The sequence below is a fragment of the Phyllobates terribilis genome, unplaced genomic scaffold (assembly GCF_046119375.1).
Source record: "Phyllobates terribilis strain yellow unplaced genomic scaffold, ASM4611937v1 Scaffold_5__5_contigs__length_657084704, whole genome shotgun sequence".
NCBI classification, from domain to species: Eukaryota; Metazoa; Chordata; class Amphibia; order Anura; family Dendrobatidae; genus Phyllobates; species Phyllobates terribilis.
Genome location: NW_027362765.1, coordinates 650,209,959 through 650,234,121, shown reverse-complemented (window position 1 = coordinate 650,234,121; position 24,163 = coordinate 650,209,959). Strand labels below are relative to the sequence as shown.

Sequence of the window (24,163 nt, the reverse complement as noted above, 5' to 3'; positions counted from 1 at the left end):
ATGCCCAAAAATGACAAAAGTATTCTTGGAGTGATATCTTTATTGGCTAACCAGAAAATAAATATATATATGCAAGCTTTATGAGCACAGAGGCTCCTTCTTTAGGCTATATTATAAAAGTTCTTTGAGTTGAAAAGCCACAGCCAGATGAGTCTGGCAGCAGCTTACTCTGCTTTCCATCTAGAGAACACATGAACGCTCGGCCCCGAGTCCATGTGTATGGGCAAGTCGAGGGTCAACTGTTAGACAAACAACCTTTTAACCAATAGGTATCTAAGGTGTATGGACATCTTTAGATACACCCATCATCTAATCATTACATATAGACACTGTATTAAATCACAGCTTGTGTGTAATGAATCTACAGATGAAACTAGTAAAATAAATCCGCCCAAGAGATGTCTCAGTCTTCTGAATTCCCAGGATGATCCAAATGAAAATCACAATGTCCCTCAAGATTATCAGGTAGATCAATAAACTTCTTGTTAAATTGAAAAATGAACCTCTTCATAATAAATGTGGAATTGAAGAATAACATTTACACTTAATTTTGAATCTCTGATTCTATGGATTATCTAGGTTGAAGGTTTGGTTGGCATTAAAGTGGAACTTATAGAAGAAATGGAAGAGTCATATTTGAGGCATGATCTGCGGTGGACTAAAAAGGAAACCCCTATAAATTTCAGCCTAAGTAAGTGATAAAGACACAGTAAAAGAATACAAGAACACTTGTTGACCTATTTAAAGTGAACCTAAAAGCCGATACATGCTGTCCGATCCATGGCAACAGAGCGGTGTCAGAATACTATGCCTGCAGAGACCAACTCCGCTCCCACAAGTTAGTAACATTAATGGTCTCTGTTCTGAAATCGCGCTATTGGTGGCTCATTACTTCTGATCTGAGCCAACAACAAAGCGCACGTTGTCATTGCATTGTGCACAGCGCTCAGGGACTAGCCCAGCCTCTGATACGAGTGTCACTGACTCTTTGTTTCAGGGAGGGGGCAGAGGCTGTGGCAGTGACCGCAGCCTCTGCACCATGATGACACTTCGTTTGACTATTCCAGCATCACCTGGGATTCTCAAAGGAAGCGACATCAAAGAAGAAATAGGAAAAAAAAATTAAAAAAGCAGTTAGATAGTGTAGTTAGGGAAGAATTGGGAATTTTTAATGCAAGTAAATTAGAAAATAGATTATAGCACAACATAGATAGGGATTTAGAATGAAAATTACTTTGCCTACCCCTTTAAGGGCTCACTCTCACTTGAGATGAAATCAGACGAGTCCAATCCGATAAAAAATTGGATTGCACTTGGCCCAATGTTACGCTATGGGGAAGTTCACATCTAGGATTATTTTCTCTTGCCGATTCGGCATGCGAAAACAATCGCAGCATGATGCGATTGCATACGAGAATCGGATCGCATGCACCCATATAAGCCTATAGTTGTGCTCAAAAGTTTACATACACCGGCAGAATTTTTGCTTTCTTGGCCTTGTTTCAGAGAATATGAATTCTAACAAAAAAACTTTTTCTCCACTCATGGTTATTGGTTGTCTGAAGCCATTTATTGTCAAACTACTGTGTTTTCTCTTTTTAAATCTTAATGACAACCAAAAACATCCAAATGACCCTGATCAAAAGTTCACTTACCCTGGTGATTTTGACCTGATAATATGCACAGAATTTGACACAAATGGGTTTGAATGGCTACTAAAGGTAACATCCTCACCTGTGACCTGTTTGCTTGTAATCAGTGTGTGTGCATAAAACCTGAGTGAGTTTCTGGGATCCAGACAGACTCTTGCATCTTTCATCCAGCCACTGATGTTTCTGGATTGTGAGTCATGGGGAAAGCAAAAGAATTGTCAACGGATCTACGGGAAAAGGTAGTTGAACTGTATAATACTGGAAAGGGATACAAAAAGCTATCCAAGGAATTGATAATGCAAGTCAGCAGCGATCAAACTGTGATTAACAAATGGGAAATCAGGACCTCTGTAAAAACCAAACCACAGTCAGGTAGACCAACAAAACTTTTGGCGACAACTGCCAGGAAAATTGTTCGGAATGCAAAGAAAAACCCACAAATAACATCAGCTGAAATTCAGGACTCTCTGAAAACTAGCAGTGTGACTGTTTCAAGATGCACAATAAGGAGGCACTTGAAGAAAAAATGGGCTGCATGGTTGAGTTGCCAGAAGAAAGTCATTACTGCGCAAATGCCACAAAGTATCTCCCCTACAATACGCCAAACAGCACAGAGACAAGGCTCAAAACTTCTGGAGCAAGGTAATTTGGAGTGATGATTTTATCAGCAAATACTGGAGGCGAATTTGCACTCATCATCCCGGAAACTGCGCATGGGACGTACTTGGACGTTTCAACATGACAACGATCCAAAACACAAGGCCAAGTTGTCCTGTCATTGGTTACAGCTGAACAAAGTGAAGGTTCTGGAGTGGCCATCTCAGTCTTCTGACTTTAATATCATTCAGCCCCTCTGGGAAGATCTCAAGCGTGCAGTTCATGCTAGACAGCCCAGGAATTTACAGGAACTGGAGGCTTTTTGCCAAGAAGAATGGGCAGCTTTACCATCTGAGAAATTAAAGAACCTCATCCACAACTACCACAAAAGACTTCAAGCTGTCATTGCTGTTAGAGGGGGCAATACCCGGTATTAAGAACTGGGGAATGTGAACTTTTGATCAGGGTCATTTGGATGATTTTGGTTGTCATTAATATTTAAAAAGAGAAAACACAGTAGTTTGACAATAAATGGCTTCACCCAACCAATAACCATGAGTGGAGAAAAAGTTTTTTTGTTATCATTCATATTCTCTGAAACGAGGCCAAGAAAGGAAAAATTCTGCCGGGGTATGTAAACTTTTGAGCACAACTGTATGGGTGTGTGTGAAACATCGCACTGCACTCAGATATCACCCGAGTGCAATGCGATTCCCACAGATGCCGGCAATGGAGGAGATGGAGAAATTAATTTCTCTGTCTCCTCTTCACCTGTGCTCCAATTTTCACATGTGAGAGGATCGGAGCACAGAGCACTGTCACTCGGCTCACGCTCACAGCAGAGCTGGAGCCGAGTGTCATTAGCTTATCGTATCCGATGCTCTCGCAATGGATACCATACGCTAGTGGGACCCCGGCCTTAAGGTTTCGGATATCAGGGAGCAGTTCCATAGGAGAAAAATTGGAATCAATCTTTTTGCTAATCTCCCAAGGAATAGAGAGGCAATATATTTAGAAAGGTATTCCTTAAATTTTCAAGGAATGATCTGAGTCCGGAAGAAGCATGTTTTTCCTTATTATATAGATTCTCATAATACACTCTGAACTCCTCTAGTATATATTTTGTGGAAAGGATTTTCCCTCTATTCTTATCCCCAAATATGTAATATATACGCTGAATTGTGTTCCTAGCATGTTTATTCCTCTGGTCTAATAAACAATGTAGCTCTGTTCACATTTTGCTAAGTTCTGCAAGTGTAGAAGTAGTCATGGGCTGATGATGGAGGTACTCTAATATAGCAAGTTTGGAGTATAGTTGTTGCTATGCCAGTTGATCCAAGTTTAAACCTTGTAGCATGTGAAATAAGTGTCCTTCTTAATTCACATTTAAGAGCTTCCCATTGGATTGGGGCTCAGTAGTGTCTGAACTATGTGTATTCAGGAAGTTATACGTAATATCATCTCTATCAGCCTCACACATTGGGTGTTGAAAGATGTTTGCATGAATAGGGTTTACTAAAACATTCACTCCATTGGTTAGATGCCCACATCATAGCGTGGTCTGACAGTAGAATCGGTTCTTTTTGCTTCGGGAAACTATCAAGGAGGAAATGAGATAGAAAAGTCTAGTCAAGCAGGAGATACAAATTTCGAGGAGCAGAGAAAAAGGTGAAATCCTTATCTTTCGGATGGGAAGGGAATTCTTCAAATATCAGAAAGATGCATGTTTGTAAGGTGTTGCCCAACTCTACGGACTGCCCCAAACAACAAGGAGGACTTAACAGTTGAAGTGTCCAACTTTGATTACATTGAAAGTCCGTACCCCAAATGAAAGAAAGATTCTCTGCACATTCCTCCAAAACCCCATAGAAGTTTCTGTGAAAATTCCTTCTGCCCGCTGTCGGGTAAATAGACATTAGCAAGTACTACAGTTTTCTGGTACAGAGATGAGGGTAGGTTATGAGTTTGAGTATAATTACATCTCAAATCCTCTTAAATAAACAGGAGAAAAGTCTGACTATAACCCCGTGAGCAACCTGCTAAATTATGGGAAGCTGGAAATAGAAGAACAGCATATCAAGTAAGAAACAGAACAATTGAAAACATAAGGACCTGCGTCCACATTTTGAAGGTTCACAGTAGTTAGACCCCAGTTTTGAATTATGACCCATTATCAGACAAAGGATAGTTACACCTCTTCAACCTGTCACTAACAAGTGGTGTCTTCCCCTCATGCTTCAAACATGCATCGATCACACCCATCCTCAAAAAGCCTTCCATTTAGCTTCTCCTCTATGTCTAGCTATCGCCCCATATCACTTCTCCCCCATGCCTCAAAACTACTGGAACAACACGTCCATCTTGAGCTCTCCTTACACCTCTCCTCTTGCTCCCTGTTTAACCGCCTCCAATCTGGCTTCTGACCGCACCATTCTACTGAAACTGCCCTGACTAAAGTCATCAACTACCTACTAACTGCCTAATCCAAGTGGCACTACTCTGTCCTTCTCCTTTTGAACCTGTCATCTGCCTTTGACACAGTAGTAGACCATTCCCTCTTCCTACAGACTCTCTCATCTCTCAGCATCACAGACTTGGCCCTATCTTGGATCTCCTCATACCTAACAAACAGGACATTCTGTGTCTCCCACTCACACACCACCTCCTCATCTCGCCCCCTTTCTGTCGGTGTCCCCAAAGGCTCAGTTCTAGGACCCTACTGTTCTCGATCTACACCTTTGGCCTTGGACAGTTCATAGAGTCTCACGACTTTCAGTATCACCTCTATGCTGATGATACACAGATCTACCTCTCTGGACCTGATATCACCTCCTTACTAACCAGAATCCCACAATGTCTGTCCGCTATTTCATCTTTCTTCTCTTCTAGGTTCCTACAACTTAATATGGATAAAACTGAATTCATCATCTTTCCACCATCTCGCTCAACCCCCCCACCTGACCTATCTATCAAAGTTAATGACTGTCCACTCTCCCCAGTCCCACAAGCTCGCTGCCTCAGGGTAACCCTTGACTCTGATCTCTCCTTCAAACCTTATATCCAAGCCCTTTCCACTTCCTGCCGACTACAACTCAAAAATATTTCCCGGCTCCGCACATACCTCAACCATGAATCTGCAAAAACACTAGTGCACGCCCTCATCATCTCACGCCTTGACTACTGCAACCTCCTGCTCTGTGGCCTCCCTTCTACCACTCTCGCACCCCTCCAATCTATCCTAAACTCTGCTGCCCGACTAATCCACCTGTCCCCACACTGTTCCCCATCCTCTCCTCCGTCAATCCCTTCACTGGCTCCCCATTGCCCAGAGACTCCAGTTCAAAACCCTAACCGTGGCATATAAAGCCATCCACAACCTGTCTCCTCCATACATCTGTGACCTAGTCTCCCGGTACATACCTGCACGCAACCTCCGATCCTCACAAGATCTCCTGCTCTACTTCCCCTCTTATTTCCTCTTCCCACAATCACATACAAGATTTCTCCCGTGCATCCCCCTACTCTGGAACGCTCTACCCCAACACATCAGACTCTCGTCTGCCGTGGAAACCTTCAAAAAGAATCTGAGGACCCACCTCTTCCGACAAGCCTACAACCTGCAGTAACCATCATTCCACCATAACGCTGCATGATCAGCTCTACCCTCACCTACTGTATCCTCACCCGTCCCTTGTAGATTGTGAGCCCTCGCAGATAGGGTCCTCTCTCCTCCTGGGCCAGTCGCCGACTTGTTTTTGTTCAAATTATTGTACTTGTTGTTTGTTATGTATACCCCTTTTAAACACGTAAAGCGCCATGGAATTAATAGCGCTATGATAATAAATAATAATAATAATTTTGGGCAAAATTAATTCAGACAATAGGCGAAATAAACAAAATCCGTGGTAGGACCTGGATATGCAAAAAAAGGAAATAAAGGGGCAGTAAGGCCAAAAATCCATGTTGGAAAAGCTTTGAAGGAATATCAGGACAGTCCTCATCTTTTCAGCTTAGCAAAGGAGGAAGAGACAGAGTTCCACCGGTCTTGCTCAGTATGGGAAATTAGATGAGGCAGTGTCGGCCAATCGGTATGAGTTACCATTGACAGTTCAAATGAAGTCAGAAACTTGAGTACATCTACCAAGGACAAGAATTCAAAAAAACATCACAGAAAAAAACAGCCTTATCAACACCAGGCCAGTATATAATTTATATAGTTTATAATGCACACAACTGCAGCTTGTATAGGACGCCAATCACACAGATTGGTGTGGTGCACAGTGTCTGGCTTACAGCCTATTAATGACGCCCTTAATTTTAAATTGAGCAAGCTGCCTGGCACTATATACATGCACCCCATAGGACAGACTCCCCAATTCACCCAACCAACAAACGGCATGGCCGCATCCTGCATCTGTGAAAAGGGAATTCCCTTCAGTACACTCTCTCACTATCTCTCAGGCCTGAGAGTAATGGCTGGACGTCCCTATGCAAATGGAAGCATGTTTGGCACAGTTGACCCGAAGTCTTTCAAACACACAGACTCTAGGACTTCTCTGATATGTAGATTATTTCTTAAAACATACTGTAAGTCATACAGAAAGCCGGTTCTTTCTTCCACTCATTCCTATGTTAAGATTGGAAAGAGGCTTTCTACCTGTCACATCATTGTAATTATTGGTCATGGCGACCCTTTGTCACGGGTGTGTCAGAGGTGACAGACAGTCGCCCTGCAGTTGGTTGCAGGACATCTCTACGTTTGGCATTACAGACATCTTCCTCGAGGCGGTCTCTAGGACCCAGCATCTACCTCATTCTAGCTAATTAGCTCCCTGGCCTGGGTGTATAAATATCTGGTGTGTCTGAGAGAGAGGTGCCGGCGATATTCATTACTACTTGTGAAGCTTAGCAAGAGCAGTACTTCGTCCACTCTGGAGCTTGAGGCAGTGTGCGCATTTGTTTGGAGTCGTCTAAAGCTAAGCAATTCCCTTGTTTGTCTACGCTTGTTATCTATAGAGTTTAGTGGAGATCGACTAGTGCTCATCTCCTTCCTTCCCTAGCCTTAGCCGTACGCCCACACCTTACGTAACACCCTTACATCATTAGTAAATTACGAGAGCTACCATTGAATTATGAAAAAAATACTCTTTTAGATGTTCTTACATTTAATTTTCATGTTTTCTCATATTTTATATCATTCTAGTTAATACCTGTATCTGGCAACATTTGTGGAATATAGATTTCTATAAACACCTCACTTATCAAATGCGTTATCAAGTATGTCTGCATGTGTATGGCCAGCTTTGGAAATGTTTGGTGACTGCTTCTATTTTTCTCAAATCCTTTAAATGTTCATATTGACAAATGTTTATATCACCACAGCAGATGGATTGACACATCAGAATAATTTGGAGGGTCGTCTTATTTTGTCTCAAGATTATGAAATTGAAGATATGGACAACATAATTTCTCCAGAAGATGGCATCATTTCATCAATTATTTATCCAGCGTTTCACAGCTCAGAGCTTTCATCTGATAACTTTTTCCTTGGTATACCTCATAGAGATAATCACATGTTTTCCTGCACTGAATGTGGCAAATGTTTTAGCAAAAAAGTTAGTCTAGCTTCGCATCTGAAGACCCATTTGGCAGAGAAACCACATTCATGTTCTGATTGTGGTAAAAGTTTCACTCATAAATCAGTGCTGGTCAGGCATCAAAAAATTCACTCAGGGGAGAAACCGTTTGTATGTTCTGAATGCTATAAGTGTTTTGTTCAGAAATCTGATCTCATTTATCATCAGAGACTTCACACTGGAGAGAAACCCTATCCGTGTTCAGACTGTGGAAAACGCTTCAGTCACAGGTCGGTGCTCGTCCGTCATCAGAAAATCCATACAGGAGAGAAACCTCATGTTTGTCCTCGCTGTGGGAAGTCTTTTATACAGAAAACTCATTTGAAGAGACATCAGAAAATCCATGCTCGAGAAAAGTCATATATGAGCTTTGACTATGGGAAATGTTACAGCAAAAAAGCCAGCCTCATGGCTCATCCTCCAAATCATACAGTTGACTGCCCATTGCCTTACTGTGAATGTGAGAAATGTTTCCTCCAGAGGTCTGAACTTCTATATCATCAAAGACTTCTCACAGGCTAAAATTCTGTTTTCAGGAGATACATGGATACATAGGGAAATTTCACATAGACTAAACTGTTATTCCAGAAGAGTCACAGAGTTCACGTGGAAAACGTTTTAGATACAGAGACATCATATAAGCTAAACTTTTCTTCCTGTTTTTTTATGCAGACTTTAATAGAGTTCTAAATTAACTTTAGCTTAAGTTGTACTTCAGCTATGTCTGATAAGTGTTTTCCCTACAAACACTTTACAGAGCATGACCTCTTTTTCTTTCATGTGATATGTTATAGACTCAACTCGAATGTAACGCTGGTGGGTGTTGACCCACTGCGGTATGGGCCGGGCTTACCCTGGAGGGGCATGGCTAAGTGTCTGTCGGGTATTCACTAGACCCTCTGATAGTGAGGATAGGATGAGCCGCCGGTAGGCACCCCAGGTACCACTCCAGGGCTGTTTCCTGGGACTGCAGCAGCTGACCGGAGGGTCAGAGACTCGGGTAAAAGGTATAGGTGGGCAAGACAGAAGTGTAGTCAGACAGTCTGAGGTTGGAACAGGCGGCACAGGGTCAGAATTCATAGCTAAGGTCAGCAGCGGAGAGACCAGGATAGACGAGAAGGCAAGCTGTGAGACAAAACTGGAATACGCCAATACAGGATCTAGAGACAGAGCTACTAGAAACCTAAGTTCAGGCGAGGAGTGGAGGGTGGAGTCGCCAGATATATCACCTGCTGACACCTGTTAGGCCGAGGAAGCAGATCTCTGCAGGACAGAATGGATACAAAATTCCTACATAGTTCGGCTGCGCCCCCTATGACTTACAAATAGCTGAGCTAGAAGTGAAGTACTAGGCAGCTCAGAGCGGTGGTCAGGTACTGGGTGGAGCAGAGCGGCGCTTAGAAGGTGTGCGAGTGGCCGGTGTAACATCGAACTTTTGCTTTCAGACCAATTTACATATACCTCATGATATTATTGTTATGACATACTCTTCAAGTCATTTGCATAAGTGACAAACGTGAAATATTATCTGTATGTTTGTGTGCCTTTAACTGATCCCAGTGAAGAAAAATATATAGGATTTGTATAGGTCCAGGGTACTAGCAATATGTTGTGTATACAAGTCCTCAATTAAAGTAGAAAGCTTCTTAAAATGAAAGCTCAGACTAATAAAAAAAACTACCTTAATGAAAACCTTTTACTGGATTTTCTATATTAAATTGAGTTTCCCTGAAAACACCATTAGGCTGTGTGCCCACTATCACTATTACTAGCTTTTTGGACGAAGGATATTTTTGCTGCATCCAAAATGCTGCGATGTACAGTACAGGCACTATTAATCCCATGCCCATTGTGCTTTTTTACGCTGCGTAAACCGTCCTTTGGTGCGTGTTTCCGAGCCACAGCATGTCAATTTCTCTTGCGGAGATGCAGAGAATCTGCAGTTAAAAATAGCACACGTGTTGTAAGTGCATTTATACAGCGTTAAAAAACACATCTAAACAGACATATCCTAGGTACAAGCAACAGAGCATACAGGAAGTTTCCCAAAGCAAAGCGTTCAGTAATGTCCCATCCCCCCTACATATACAATGACCGGCACTAAAGGGTGTTTTTAGCCTTGTTTACCCAAATTAATAAATAAAAAAACGACATGGGGTACCCCCTTTTTTGATAACTAGCCAAGGTAAAGCAGACAGCTGCGGGCTGATATTATCATGCTGGAAAGGTCCCTGGTTATTGGGCCCTTCCCAGCCTTAAAATACCAGCCCACAGCCGCTCCAGAAGTGGCACATCACATTAGATGTGCGATTTCTGGCTCTTCACATCAGCTCTTCCCGATTGCCCTATTGCCTTTGTGCCGTGGCAGTCGGGGTAATAGTTTATGGGGTTGATGTCAGCTGCACAGTGCTGGCATCAAGCCCTGGTGTTAGTAATGGAGAGGCATCTATCAGACACTCCCCCATTACTAACCCAGTAAGTATAAAGATAAAAAAATATATATATGTATTTTATTTGAAAAAACGCTCCCAGACTCTTTCCCTGTTTCACCAATTTATTTAAAAAAAAGCCATGCAGGTCCGACGTAGTCCAAGGATTTTGACGTAGTTCACAATTGGCAACCTGCAAGACATAAAAAGAGGGAAATAAAGACGGAAAAACAAGAGACAGTCCCTTGTTCACCAATTTATTAGAAAGTAAAGTTCCCAGCTCTGACATAGTCCAGCGGTCCCATATCCCGAAAAATTAAAATGCTACGGGTCTCAGAAAAAGGCGACAAGAGCAAAACATTTTTTTTCATACAAGTTAAAAAAAATATATTTCACCATGCAAATAAAAAAAAGAACAAAAAAATATACATTTGATATCTACATACCCGTATGGACCTGGGGAATCATATGGCCAGGTCAGTTTTATCATATAGTGAACATGGTGATTAAAAAAAAAAAAATTGTGGAATTGCACCACTTGGTTTTTCAGGTAGAAGACGATTCAAGAAAACAGTGGCGTTTTTTCCTTAATCGTCTTTTTTGGCATCTTTGTGGTAATTTTTTTTTTTACTTGTATGAAATAGTGGCAGCTTACAAATGGAAGCCACCTAAGGATCGACCAGTCACTTCTTTTAACCGCTTCACATCTTTGCAAACATGAAGGGGTTAAAGAAAGCTCAAAATACTGAACATATGCAGAGCAAGTCATTATTACATTGCAAGGCACTTGTTCATTCTTTTTAACATTTAAACACTTTTTCCATTGTGTACACATACCCTCCCAACTCCAATCTAGTCTAGTTTTCTGTGCAGAGGAGGTATAAGTTTTTGAGGTGACTTTATTTAATATAAGCTATGACTAGTACAGGAAAAAACTTCTGCTATTTGTACCATCATCTTAAAAAAATGCAAAAATTGACATGCTAAAGTCTCAAATGTAACCCGTCTCCACTTTCTGGGATGCTAAGGGTATGTTCCCAGGTTGCGACCACACTATTGTTTGTTGCAATTGCCAATATTTTTGCTTTGAATTTTAAAAATTGCATAAAAAAATGCTGTGTTTTTATTTACAGAGAAAAGAAGCAGCATGAGCAGATATGTGAACATACTTTCTATTGTTGGCAGGTCTTTTTTAGCCGGTGGTTTAATCGCTTCACGACCGCCAGCTGTAGATAAACGTCGGCGTTTGCTTGGGAATTGTGCAGCTCCGGCGTTTATCAACAGTCGGTGGTCTCGCAGTGCTCAGGACCCCCAGGGTCCTACTAGCTCTGCGACTCAGGTCCCAATGATGGTAACTTTTTGTAATATTCTAGATGCCGTGATCAATAGTGATTGCGGCTTTTAGAGAGGGCTCCTTCTCTTACCTCTCCGGCGCTGACGTGATCATGGGGGAGCCGAGGGTTGTCATGGCAGCCTGAGGTCACATGATGACCTCCGGGTCTGCCAGCTATGGTGACCTGTTAGACTCTGCCAGAAGCTGAGTCTAACAGGTGATCTGCCAGTGTTAAACTGACAATTCTCATGCATTGCAATACATGGGTATTGCAATGCATGAGACTAGTAATCAGACATATAAAAGTTGAAGTCCCATACAGGGACTAAGTAAAAAAAAAGTAAAAATGTTTTTAAAACTATTTAAAAACAAAAATCACAAAATAAATAAAAAAAATTACACCAGTAAATACACATTTTTGTAAAAAATAGTTTTTATCGCTACGTCCGAAACGACCTGATCTATAAAACTGTCACACTAGTTAACTCCTTCAATGAACACCGTAAAAAAATAAAAATTGTGTCAAAAACTATGCCTTTTTGTTTTACCGGCTGAAAAAAGTTCAATAAAACGTGATCAAAAGGACAAATGTAAGCAAAAACAATGCCGCTGAAATCATCTTGTCCAGCAAAAAACAAGCCGCCATACAGCTTTGTCAGCGGAGAAATAAAAAAGTTATAGCTCTCAGAATAAAGCGATGCAAAAATAATTCTTTTTTTTATAAAATAGCTTTTATGTAAAAGCACCAAAACATAAAAAAAATGATATGAATGTAATATCGCTGTAATCGCACTGACCCAAAGAGTAAAGCTGTCATGTTACTTTTACCATATAGTGAATGGCATTAAAAAAAAACCTCAAAAAACAAATCCTGAATTGCTAGAATAGAAAGCGATCAAAAAATATTATATGGCTAAAAATGTCACCTTGTCCTGCAAATATATAGGAAAATTATAGGTCTCAAAATACGGGCATGCAAAAACTTTTTTTTGTATACAAAGTGTTTTTTTAGTGTGTGAAAGCAGCCAAACATAAAAAAACAGTATAAATCTGATATCGCTATAATCGCACCGACCCGAAGAATAAAGTCATCTAATCAATTATACCACACGATGAAAAGCATAAAAAATAAATAGAAACAATTCTTTACCTGCTGTTGATTTGTTAATTCTGCCTCCCAAAGATCGCAGTTAAGCTCGGCTCACATTTTTCCTGCGCTCTATGCTGGGCGTTTACACCGGGGGTTTCTTTGTAAATCTCCGAAATATGTGATTCAGACAGAACCCCTGGTGGAAGATTCCTTATAATAAGGCAGATGGAGACACTGTGGATGCCGTCTGGCCTATGATCCGGCAGTGTCTGTCTTTTTAGGCGAGTGTCAGGGAAATATTAATGTCAGGGACATATTAACAGAATATTAGCCCCTTCTCCCATGCCCTCTGCTGTAGTGTTTGTCCAGACAGTGTCTTACTGCAAATTATCACCACTTGTCAGCACCGAGCTGTCCCATTTTCCTCAGCACAAAAGCCCCAATTAGCACACGCCTGAGAAATAGCTTATGCAAACGGTGCCAGTCAAGGAGTGTTATAACTTTGTTAGGAAGCAAGCATCTTGTCTCTGAAAGATGCAGGAGGTAATTAAAACGCAGGCTTGCACTAATTTGCGTGTACCCGTGAGGCTGCTTCTCGAGCCTCAAAGGGGAATTTGCAGACGAACTGACTCAGATATGAATTATGAAATATTATGAGTTCCATACGCCCGACAGTAACGGGACCCATATGTTTAGTGACCAAATCAGCCCGGGAATGTATAGGTAGTTTTCCAGGGCTGTAACCAAAATCAGGGAGCTGTAGCGCAAAAACACCAGAATAGCAGACTGCAGCTATGTGAAGTGTGGTCTCTAAATAAAGATAAAATCATAAGGGAAAAAATGGCGTAGTTTGCAAGCTTCTGCGATCAACGAGCGATGAGTTATCGCAGAAGTTAGCGTTTTTAATAAAAATGTACAGGCTGGAGTCTGGCCCACGTGATGTCACTACAAGGGGCGTGTGGCCAGATCTCCCCTTAGGTATAAGGGAATCTATGGAAAAGACAGGAGCACTCATTGCCAGGGGGAATAAGAATTATAAGCAACGGGTCCTGTTCAATAACAGCATAATCTAACTGGAGAGCCCCTCCTCCACCTATATTGAATCGTCTCAGTGATCGTATAGTGTAAGTAAAGTTATCTTCTTTCCTCCTTTGTAAAACATCCTTGTATATATTTTTCCTAAACACTGCCTCCCTTTTGGATTAAACATAAAATGTAATAGTTCTGTTTCTTTTGTTCTGTAATCGTTCCCTTCCCGAAGCCATATATGCTACGAAAACGCAGGCGTCCGGCCAGGCCTGTATTATATTTCGAACTCGGCCGGTGGTGGCAAAGAGTATTAATAATTGGGCTATTGTGAAGCTGACAGTGACCGTAGCGAGGGCGTTAAACACGGATTCCAGGCTGTGGAACCCAGGGTGTTGCGCCATACGCTCACTGGTCGCTTACCGATACCTACTTAGAGAGTAGTCTGGATCGCGTGCTCGCGACTCCGGACAAAATACGGACAGCGTGACGGCACGGTGAGATATTGCGTGATCTCCCCGGTGTCGTCCCTTTGTGTGTGTTGGAATTCCTGACAGCGAGCATATAAGTGCCGACGACCACAGTTTTTGTGCACTTCTGAAAAGAAGGACATCGCTGAACAGAGGCCAGACGAAGTCCAGAGTAACTCTGCGGCCTCATTCTAGTGAATGGATCCGTTGGTGTTTCATCTGAATCATGTCATTCGGATTTAGATGGAAACCCGATATAAGTGCTCAACGTAAAGCGCAGGATAAATGTGATCCAAAATATTATGCAAAATGTTCCCAATAAAAGCTAAGTCAATCCACACAAAAAACTAGTCCCCACTCATGTCCATCATCCGTTAAAGGAAATATAGAGGGCTTCTATATTACTAATAGCAAAAAGTCTCTGGAAAATTGAAGATACTTAGCACATAATGTGGCCAATTCATGCATGCCCACGACAGACGATCCGGTTCTTGCTGGGAACCTAACCATATTTAGCATACACATGGTTGGCATTTCTGTAGCGATGAGAGCCCGCTTAATTTATGCATGTCTCCAGAAGCATGAGCTGGGCACAATGTATGGGAACTACAACATACTGGGCACTGCAATATACGGGCACTACAATGGCAGATATGCAATTTTTACCTGCAACATCCAATATCCACTTGTTTCTGAAAAACACCCATGGAATCAAAATTGTCACTACACCTGCAGAAAAATTCCCAGAGGGAATTTTCAAATTGGGGTCACTTGAGGGGGGATTCTGGTCTTCTGGCACTTAGGGGCTCTCAAAAACTATTCCACGAAACTTTGTTCTCCAAGAGTCAAATAGCGCTCTTTCCCTCCCGAGTCTCGTCATGTGGCTAAGCTGTACGCCACATATGGGCTATTGCCATGTTCAGCAGAAATTGTGTGAAAAATTTTGGATCCATTTTTACCCACCTCCACTTGTGAAAATGTAAAATCTGGGGCTAAAAAAATTTTTGGCGTAAAAATGTATTTTTTCATCACCACCCAATGGTCTAAAATTCTGATACACCTGTGGTGTCAATATGATCACTGCACAACTAGATGAATAAATAGAGAAGTGTAGTTTGTAAAATGGCCTCACTTATGGGGGTTCTGCTGTTCTAGGACCTAAGGGCTTTGCCAATATGACATGGCACTCGCAATCCATAACAGCAAAATCTGCACTACAATATGGTGCTCCTTCCCTTCTGAGCTTTGTACTGTAACTCAAAAGTAGTTTTCGACCCACTTATGGGTTATTGGCGTACGCGGGAGAAATTGCGTTATAAATTGTACTGTTCGTTTTCTCCTGTTATCCCTTTTGAATATTACAAACTTGGGGCCACAGCAACATTTTAGTGGAAAAAATGGTAATATTGCATTTACTCAGTCCAATGTTATACAATTCTGTGAATCGCCTGAGGGTTAAAAATACTCACTGCACTGCTAGATAAATAGGTGTAATTTCCAAAATGAGGTCCCTTGTGGGGGTTTCTGCCATTTTGGCACGTAAGTGGCTCATCAAATGTGATATGGTGTCCGCAATCTATTCCAGCCAAAATGGTGTCCCTTCCCTTCCGAGCTCTGCCGTGCACCCAAACAGTAGTTTTCTACCACATATGGGGTATCGACATACTCAGGAGAAATTACACAACAAATTGTATGGTCTATTTCCACCTGCTACCCTTGTGAAAATAAAAAATTGGGCTAAAGCAACATTTTTGTAGCAAAAATGTGATTTTTTTTCTATTTTAACGGCTCAATGTTACAAAATTCTGTGAAGCACCTGTGGGTTTTGGGTGCTTGCCACACATCTATATGAATTCCTTGAGAAGTGTAGTTTCCGAAATGGTGTTACTTGTGGGGGATTTCCACTGGTTAGGCACATCAGGGGCTTTCCAAACACGACATGTTGTGTGCTATTGATTCCAGACAATTTTGCATTCCAAAAGTGAAAAAGTGCTCCTATGCATACCAGGATTGGGGATGAGGGGCGCCATGCATACCAGGATTGAGGATGAGGGGCGCCATGCATACCAGGATTGCGGATGAGGGGCGCCATGCATACCAGGATTGCGGATGAGGGGCGCCTTGCATACCAGGATTGGGGATGAGGAGAGCCATGCATACCAGGATTGGGGATGAGGGGAGCCATGCATACCAGGATTGGGGATGAGGGTGCCATGCATACCAGGATTGGGGATGAGGGGTGCCATACATACCAGGATGAGGGGTGCCATGCATACCAGGATAGGGATGAGGGATGGGGTATCATGCATATCAGGATGGGGGTGAGGGACCCATGCATACCAGGATAAGGGATGGGGTGCCATGCATACCAGGATAGGGATGAGGGGTGCCATGCATACCAGGAGAGGGGTAAGTAGTGGTGCCATGCATACCAGGATTGGAGATGAGGGGTGCCATGCATACCAGGATTGGGGATAAGGTGTGCCATGCATACCAGGATTAGGAATGAGGGGTGCCATGCATACCAGGATAGGGATAGGGGGTACCATGCATACCATGATGAGGTATGGGGTGCCATGCATACGAGGATAGGGATGAGGGGTACTATCCATACCAGGATGAGGGTGAGGGACCCATGCATACCAGGATAAGGTATGGGGTGCCATGCATACCAGGATTGAGGGAGGAGGAGGCCATGCATACCAGAATTGGGATGAGGGGTCCCATGCATACCACAATAGGGATGAGGGGTACCATGCATACCAGGATGAGGTGCCATGTACACCAGGTTGAGGGGTACCATACATACCAGAATAGGGATGAGGGGTACCATGCATACCAGGATGAGGGATGGGGTGCCATGCATACCAGGATGAGGGGTACCATACATACCAGGATAGGAATGAGGGGTGCCATGCATACCAGGATTGGGGGATGAGAGATGGGGCACCATAAATACCAGGATTGGGATGAGGGGTTCAATGTATACCAGATTTGGAATGAGGGGTGCCATGCATACCAGTATTGGGGGTGAGGAGTGCCATGCATACCAGTATTGGGGATGAAGGGTGCAATGCATACCAGTATTGGGGATGAAGGGTGCCATGCATACCAGTATTGCGGATGAGGAGTGACATGCATACCAGGATTGGGGATAAGGTGTGCCATGCATACCAGGATTGTAATGAGGGGTGCCATGCATACCAGGATTGGGGGTGAGGGGTGCCATGCGTACCAGGATTGGGGGTGAGGGGTGTCATGCATACCAGGATTGGGGGTGAGGGGTGCCATGCATACCAGGATTGGGGGTGAGGGGTGCCATGCATACCAGGATTGGGGGTGAGGGGTGCCATGCATACCAGGATAGGGGCTGAGGGGTGCCATGCATACCAGGATTGAGGATGAGGAGTGCCATGCATACCAGGATTGGGGATGAGGGGTGCCATGCATACCAGGATGAGGGATGAGGGGTGCCATGCATACCAGGATAGGGATGAGGGATGGGGTACCATGCATATCAGGATGGGGGTGAGGGACCCATGCATACCAGGATAAGGGATGGGGTGCCATGCATACCAGGATAGGGATGAGGGGTGCCATGCATACCAGGATAGGGGGTGAGTGGTTTCATGCATACCAGGCTTGGGGATGAGGGGTGCCATGCATACCAGGCTTGGGGATGAGGGTTGCCATGCATACCAGGCTTGGGGATGAGGAGTGCCATGCATACCAGGATTGGGGATGAGGGGTGCCATGCATATCAGGATAGGGATAAGGGGTACCATGCATACCAGGATGAGGGATGGGGTGCCATGCATACCAGGATAGGGATGAGGGATGGGGTACCATGCATATCAGGATGGGGGTGAGGGACCCATGCGTACCAGGATGGGGGTGAGGGACCCATGCATACCAGGATAAGGGATGGGGTGCCATGCATACCAGGATAGGGATGAGGGGTGCCATGCATACCAGGATAGGGGGTGAGTGGTTCCATGCATACCAGGCTTGGGGATGAGGGGTGCCATGCATACCAGGCTTGGGGATGAGGGTTGCCATGCATACCAGGCTTGGGGATGAGGAGTGCCATGCATACCAGGATTGGGGATGAGGGGTGCCATGCATACCAGGATAGGGATAAGGGGTACCATGCATACCAGGATGAGGGATGGGGTGCCATGCATACCAGGATAGGGATGAGGGATGGGGTACAATGCATACCAGGATGGGGGTAAGGGACCCTTGCATACCAGGATAAGGGATGGGGTGCCATGCATACCAGGATTGGGGGATGAGGAGGCCATGCATACCAGAATTGGGATGAGGGGTACCATCCATACCACGATGAGGGGTACCATACATACCAGGATAGGGATGAGGATAGGGTAGGGTACCATGCATACCAGGATGGAGGTGAGGGACCCATGCATACCAAGATAAGGGATGGGGTGCCATGCATACCAGGATTGGGGGATGAGGAGTGCAATGCATACCAGGATAGGGATGAGGGGTGCCATGCATACCAGGATTGGGGATAAGGGAGCCATGCATCCATGTATATATATTCTCCCTCTCCCCCGGTCCATGTATATATTCTCCCTCTCCCCCGGTCCACGTATATATTCTCCCTCTCCCCCGGTCCATGTATATATTCTCCCTCTCCCCCGGTCCATGTATATATGCCCCCCCAGTCCATGTATATATGCTCCCTTTCCCCCAGTCCATGTATATATGCTCCCTCCCCCAGTCCATGTATATATTCTCCCTCTCCCCCGGTCCATGTATATATTCTCCCTCTCCCCCGGTCCATGTATATATGCCCCCCCCCAGTCCATGTATATATGCACCCTCCCCCAGTCCATGTATATATGCTCCCTCCCCCAGTCCATGTATATATGCTCCCTCCCCCAGTCCATGTATATATGCTCCCTCCCCCCAGTCCATGGATATATTCTCCCTCTCCCCCAGTCCATTTATATATTCCCCCCCCCCCACCCCCCCAAGCCTGCTGGCGCCACTGTGCATCGCATATTGAAAAAAAAAAAAAAAAAAACATAATAAACCCTCCTACTCACCTTCCTTCCTCTCCTGTAGCCAGCAGCTGACTCCAGCATCCTAGCGACGGGGCGCATGACGTCACTGCCATGCGCCCAGTCGCGTGTATGCTGATGTCACCTGCTAGCTGCTGGTCTCTGATTGGCCAGTAGCTGCTGGCCTCTGATTGGCCAGCAGTGTGTATGGCAGCGCACGGGCAAGTTCATGCACTGCAATACACTTCAGCTAGATGTGCGTCCAAGAACGCACATCTAGTTGAAGTAGCGAGACTGGTGTCGGCACTTGGCGGGCTCAGAGTTCTCACCCGCCGGGCCCGTTCCAGTAGTGCTAGTGCTGCGGCGATGGCGTGCGTGCCCACCGGGAGGGCTCTGCGTGCCCCCTCTGGAACTCGTGCCATAGGTTCGCCAGCACTGCCCTAGAATGTGCATAGAGGCATACTGAACCCGCTGGAGAGCATTGTAATTACAGACACAGCTGTGGTTGCAATACAAAATAGAAGTAAGTGTGGACTGGGTCAAGCTATTTGACCAAGTCAGATTTAGGAGAACCTGACATGGGCTTTTATTTTTGTAGAGATCTATAGGATGGTAGTGGGGTGGACCTCTCTTTGCACTCCGGGTTTTGGGAGTGGCCCATGTCCTCGAAACTTATTTAAACTTTCAGTTGAGGGTCAGTATTCTGGTTGGCAAGCACAGAGCAGGAGCGCTCTGTATGATAGGTCTGTGTGAGACTGAACACAGGCCCGAGCCAGAGCTGCAAACCCACTGACGCATCCACGAGTGTTATGGTGGTGCAGTCGCCCACAGCTTTAAATTACATAGAGAATTATAGCATGTAAAAGAGGATGTTAAAACCACATTATATACGCCTGTCATATGGATGCTTGGTAAGAAAAAGATGGAATTCACATTGCACTCGCATGACATACGCAGGACACTCGCATGACAATCGTCTTACTTTTCTGGATCAACATTGGAGCGATTTTAAATACTCTGATGTGAGCAAGTCCTTAGAGACTGGGGATCCTTTTCCAAGTGATATTGTGAGGTCTTACCCACCCGGCTGGATTTGGAGAGCTATTCTAAGGGCTCGTTCACACTAGCGTATAAAAAAAATCGGTCTCATTCTGATCCAGAAAAGTGGTACGATTTTTTTTTCTCACTTGCCATCCGTGTGCTGTCCGTGTACAATCAGTTTTTTTTACTCAGCAGCTATTAATCTTTTACAGGATCATTTACAATTTATCTTACAGAATTGTAATGTATCCATAAAAATCAGATGCTATAATGATGGTCTGTATGGCATGGATTTTTTTTTTCCTCACACCCATCAGATTTCGGAGTGAAGTGTGAGCGAGGCCTAAGGACCAGTGTTGTATTCTCCTTGGCGTCAGATTACTGCATGGGGCCTGTCACAAACCGATCGGAGCCACGTGCCCCTGATCCTTCCTCACAACTTCCGTGAGTTCCAGGTTTAGGATAATGTGAAGCGAGCTTATAAATTTTATATATTTATTTACTCAAAAGAGCGATGCTAGGTACAATATATACAAGCGGTTACAAGATATATATATTCAGTAGTCAGACAAATACAGTAAAGAAGCCGCAATACAGTAAAATTAAAAGGAATAAAAGTGAATATACCACACTTTCATCAAAGGTCTCTGGACACGGCAGGAAGGGTGCTGTCATGGGTCCAGGGCGGTTCCTTGTGTCTTTCTGCCCATCTGTAGCGACAGGTGACCCTCAACAGAACACCCCTCCTCTCTCACAGAGGGACACATTTATACATAACTTGGGCAGGGCAGAAAATAGGCAATTTACATGTAATCTCCTCTTCCCTTCTATCATACATTTCATAATCCATTTCCCAGCAATGTTCTCATTGTAAGGTGCGCATGGTAATTGATCTAACACAGGAGCTTTCCCTGACTTCAGAGGTAATTCAATTAGCTATTCCTCATTGCCATGATTCAATTAGCTCCCCCATACTCTTGTCAGGAATAGGCGTTTGCACTACAAAGGTATATATCCTAGCTGACCTGTATTCAATTCTCTCCTGGGCAATAGCATCCTTTTGGTAATTGCCTTTTGGAGCCGGCATAGTAACGTAATGGTAATTAAGTCATATCCTGACTGTGGGGAATACACCATTTCCCCTGGGGTCCTTTGAAGTCAGACAGACTAGCATTCCTGCTGAGAACTTCATAACTGGGAATATGAATTTCCAGTCCCTGGCCTCACCACACCTCCCCGTTTTAGAGTGCGTTCGGAGGAAGACCTCGTCGATCATCATCCGCAAGCACTTCAGCTGCCTCCCCTTGCCTGGATAATCCATCTGCTTTACCGTGGGCCCGGCCGGACTTATACCGAACATCAAAGTTGTAGTGTTGGAGAGCTAGGCTCCAACGCAACAACCTTCTGTTCTCACCGGCTACTCGAGATAGCCAAGTGAGGTGGTTGTGGTCCGTCACCACGGTGAAATGGCGCCCGTACACGTATGGCTGCAGATGCTGCAGAGCCCACACGATCGCCAGGCATTCCTTCTCCACCGTAGAGTAGGCCACTTCCCTCGGCCGAAGTTTCAGACTGAGGTATTGAACAGAGTGCTCTTGACCTGCTGAGTCAGGTTGGCTCAGCACCGCACCGAGTCCGTAGGTGCTGGCGTCAGTCTGTACTACAAGCGGCCAGGAGTCGTCGTACGCCTGGAGTACAGGGGCTGCCGCCAGGGCAGCTTTCAAGGCCTGGAAGGAGCGCTGGCAGTTCGCTGTCCAGTTGACAGCTTGCGGCAGCTTCTTCTTGGTGAGGTCTGTCAGGGGCTTGGCCAGGGCACTATAGTCCTGAACGAACTTCCTATAGTACCCAGCCGTACCCAAGAAGGACATCACCTGTTTCTTGGTCCTTGGGGTGGGCCAGGTCGTGATTGCATCCACCTTCCCGGGTTCTGGTCTGTTTCCCCCCACCTACCCGGTGTCCCAGGTATTGGACCTCGGTCATGCCCATCTGACACTTTCCCGGCTTGATCGTCAAGCCTGCCCGGTGGATCTGCCCCAGCACCTCTGACAGGTGCTGAAGGTGTTCCTCCCAAGTGGGACTGAAGACGGCAATGTCATCCAGGTACGCAGCTGCGAACCCTTCGCACCCTGACAGCAAGGTGTTGACCATCCGCTGGAAAGTGGCGGGGGCATTTTTCATGCCAAATGGCATGACGGTGGGCTCATACTGTCCAAAAGGAGTGATAAAGGCTGATTTCTCCTGTGCCTCTGGGGATAGAGGAATGTGCCAGTATCCTCGGCTCAAGTCCATGATGGTCAAGTGCTGAGCCTTGCCCAACTGGTCAAGCAGGTCGTCGATGTGCGGCATGGGGAACGCGTCATCGGCAGTAATGGCATTGAGCCCTCTGTAATCCACACAGAACCGGGTCATCCGGTCCTTTTTGGGTACGAGGACTACAGGTGAGGCCCATGCGCTGGTGGACGGGCGGATCACCCCCAGCTCCAGCATCTCGGCAATCTCCTTTCGCATTTGCTCCTGTACCTCCAAGGAGACGCGATATGCCGTTCGCCGGATAGGGGCGTGATTCCCCGTGTCCACTCGGTGGACTGCCAGCTTTGTCCGCCCGGGCTTTCCCGAGAGGAGGCCAGGGAAAGGGCGCATGACCTCCTTCAGCTGGGACCGTTGGTCCTCAGACAGAAGGTTGTTCATGGGGGCATCCTCCATGGACCCTCCCGCACGGGCATGTGCGAGCAGATCCATGAGGTCCTCCTCCTCCCCTTCCTCCGGCAGACTGCACACCGGAAAGGCACAGGCTTCCCTGTCATGATGCGCTTTCATCATGTTGACATGGAAGACCTTCTGCCTGTTCCGGACCGGGTCAATTGTGACCAGGTAATTTACCTTGCTGAGCTGCTGATGCACGTCATAAGGGCCCTCCCATATTGCCTGAAGCTTGTCCTTGGGCACAGGGACTAGGACCCATACTTTCTGCCCTTCCTGGTATGTCCTCTCCCGAGCATTCTGGTCATACCAGCGCTTCTGCTCTGCCTGGGCCTGGACCATGTTGTCATGCACCAGCTGCGTCAGAGCCTGCATTCTGTCACGGAATCGCAAGACAAATTCCACGACTGAAACGCCTGGGGTGCCTGCTTCTTCCTCCCAGGATTCCCTCACGAGAGCGAGGGGTCCCCGTACCCGTCTTCCATACAGGAGCTCGAAGGGCGCGAACCCCGTCGAGGCTTGAGGCACTTCCCGGTAAGCAAACAACAGATGTGGGAGGTGTCACTCCCAGTCGTGTCTCTGGGACTCGACCAACATTCGGATCATCTGTTTCCACGTGCCATTGAACCGTTCACACAGGCCATTGGTCTGTGGGTGATACGGGCTGGACACCAGATGTTGCACCCCTGTTTTCTTACGCAGGCTCTGCATCAAGCCAGACATGAACTGGGTCCCTCGGTCCGTGAGCATCTCCTGGGGAAAACCAACACGGGTGAAGATTTCCAGCAGGGCTTTGGCCACTATGTCTGCCCGGATGGAGGACAGCGCGACAGCTTCTGGGTACCTAGTTAGCGTAGTCCACTACCGTTAGTATGTAGCGTTTCCCGGAGCTGCTGGGAATGGGCAACGGCCCAATGAGGTGCACAGCAATCCGCTGGAAAGGCTCACCTATTATGGGCAGAGGTATCAATGGGGCTTTAGGCCCTGGCCCCGCCTTCCCCATCCTCTGACAGATGACACGAACGGCAGTAGGCAGCTACTGCTGTCCCCATCTTAGGCCAATAAAACAAGTGGGCTAGCCGAGCCTTGGTCTTTGCGACCCCTAGGTGACCAGCCAACGGAATCTCATGCGCGAGCCGTAACAACTCAGCCCGGTACG

General features: G+C 45.4%; 1 protein-coding gene across 3 annotated transcripts in view; it reads left to right on the top strand.

The window, feature by feature from the left end:
• The window catches only part of LOC141273833 (gastrula zinc finger protein XlCGF66.1-like), an 80,372-nt gene extending 66,416 nt beyond the window's left edge, over nucleotides 1–13,956 (top strand). For all 3 annotated transcript variants that reach the window (XM_073686240.1, XM_073686238.1, XM_073686239.1), the window contains 3 exons: nucleotides 368–465; nucleotides 580–691; nucleotides 7,632–13,956. In XM_073686240.1, the coding sequence (XP_073542341.1) occupies nucleotides 368–465; nucleotides 580–691; nucleotides 7,632–8,407 (986 nt within the window). In that variant the 3' untranslated portion in view covers nucleotides 8,408–13,956. The remainder of the gene's footprint in view (nucleotides 1–367; nucleotides 466–579; nucleotides 692–7,631) is intronic.
• Nucleotides 13,957–24,163: the final 10,207 nt, after the last annotated feature.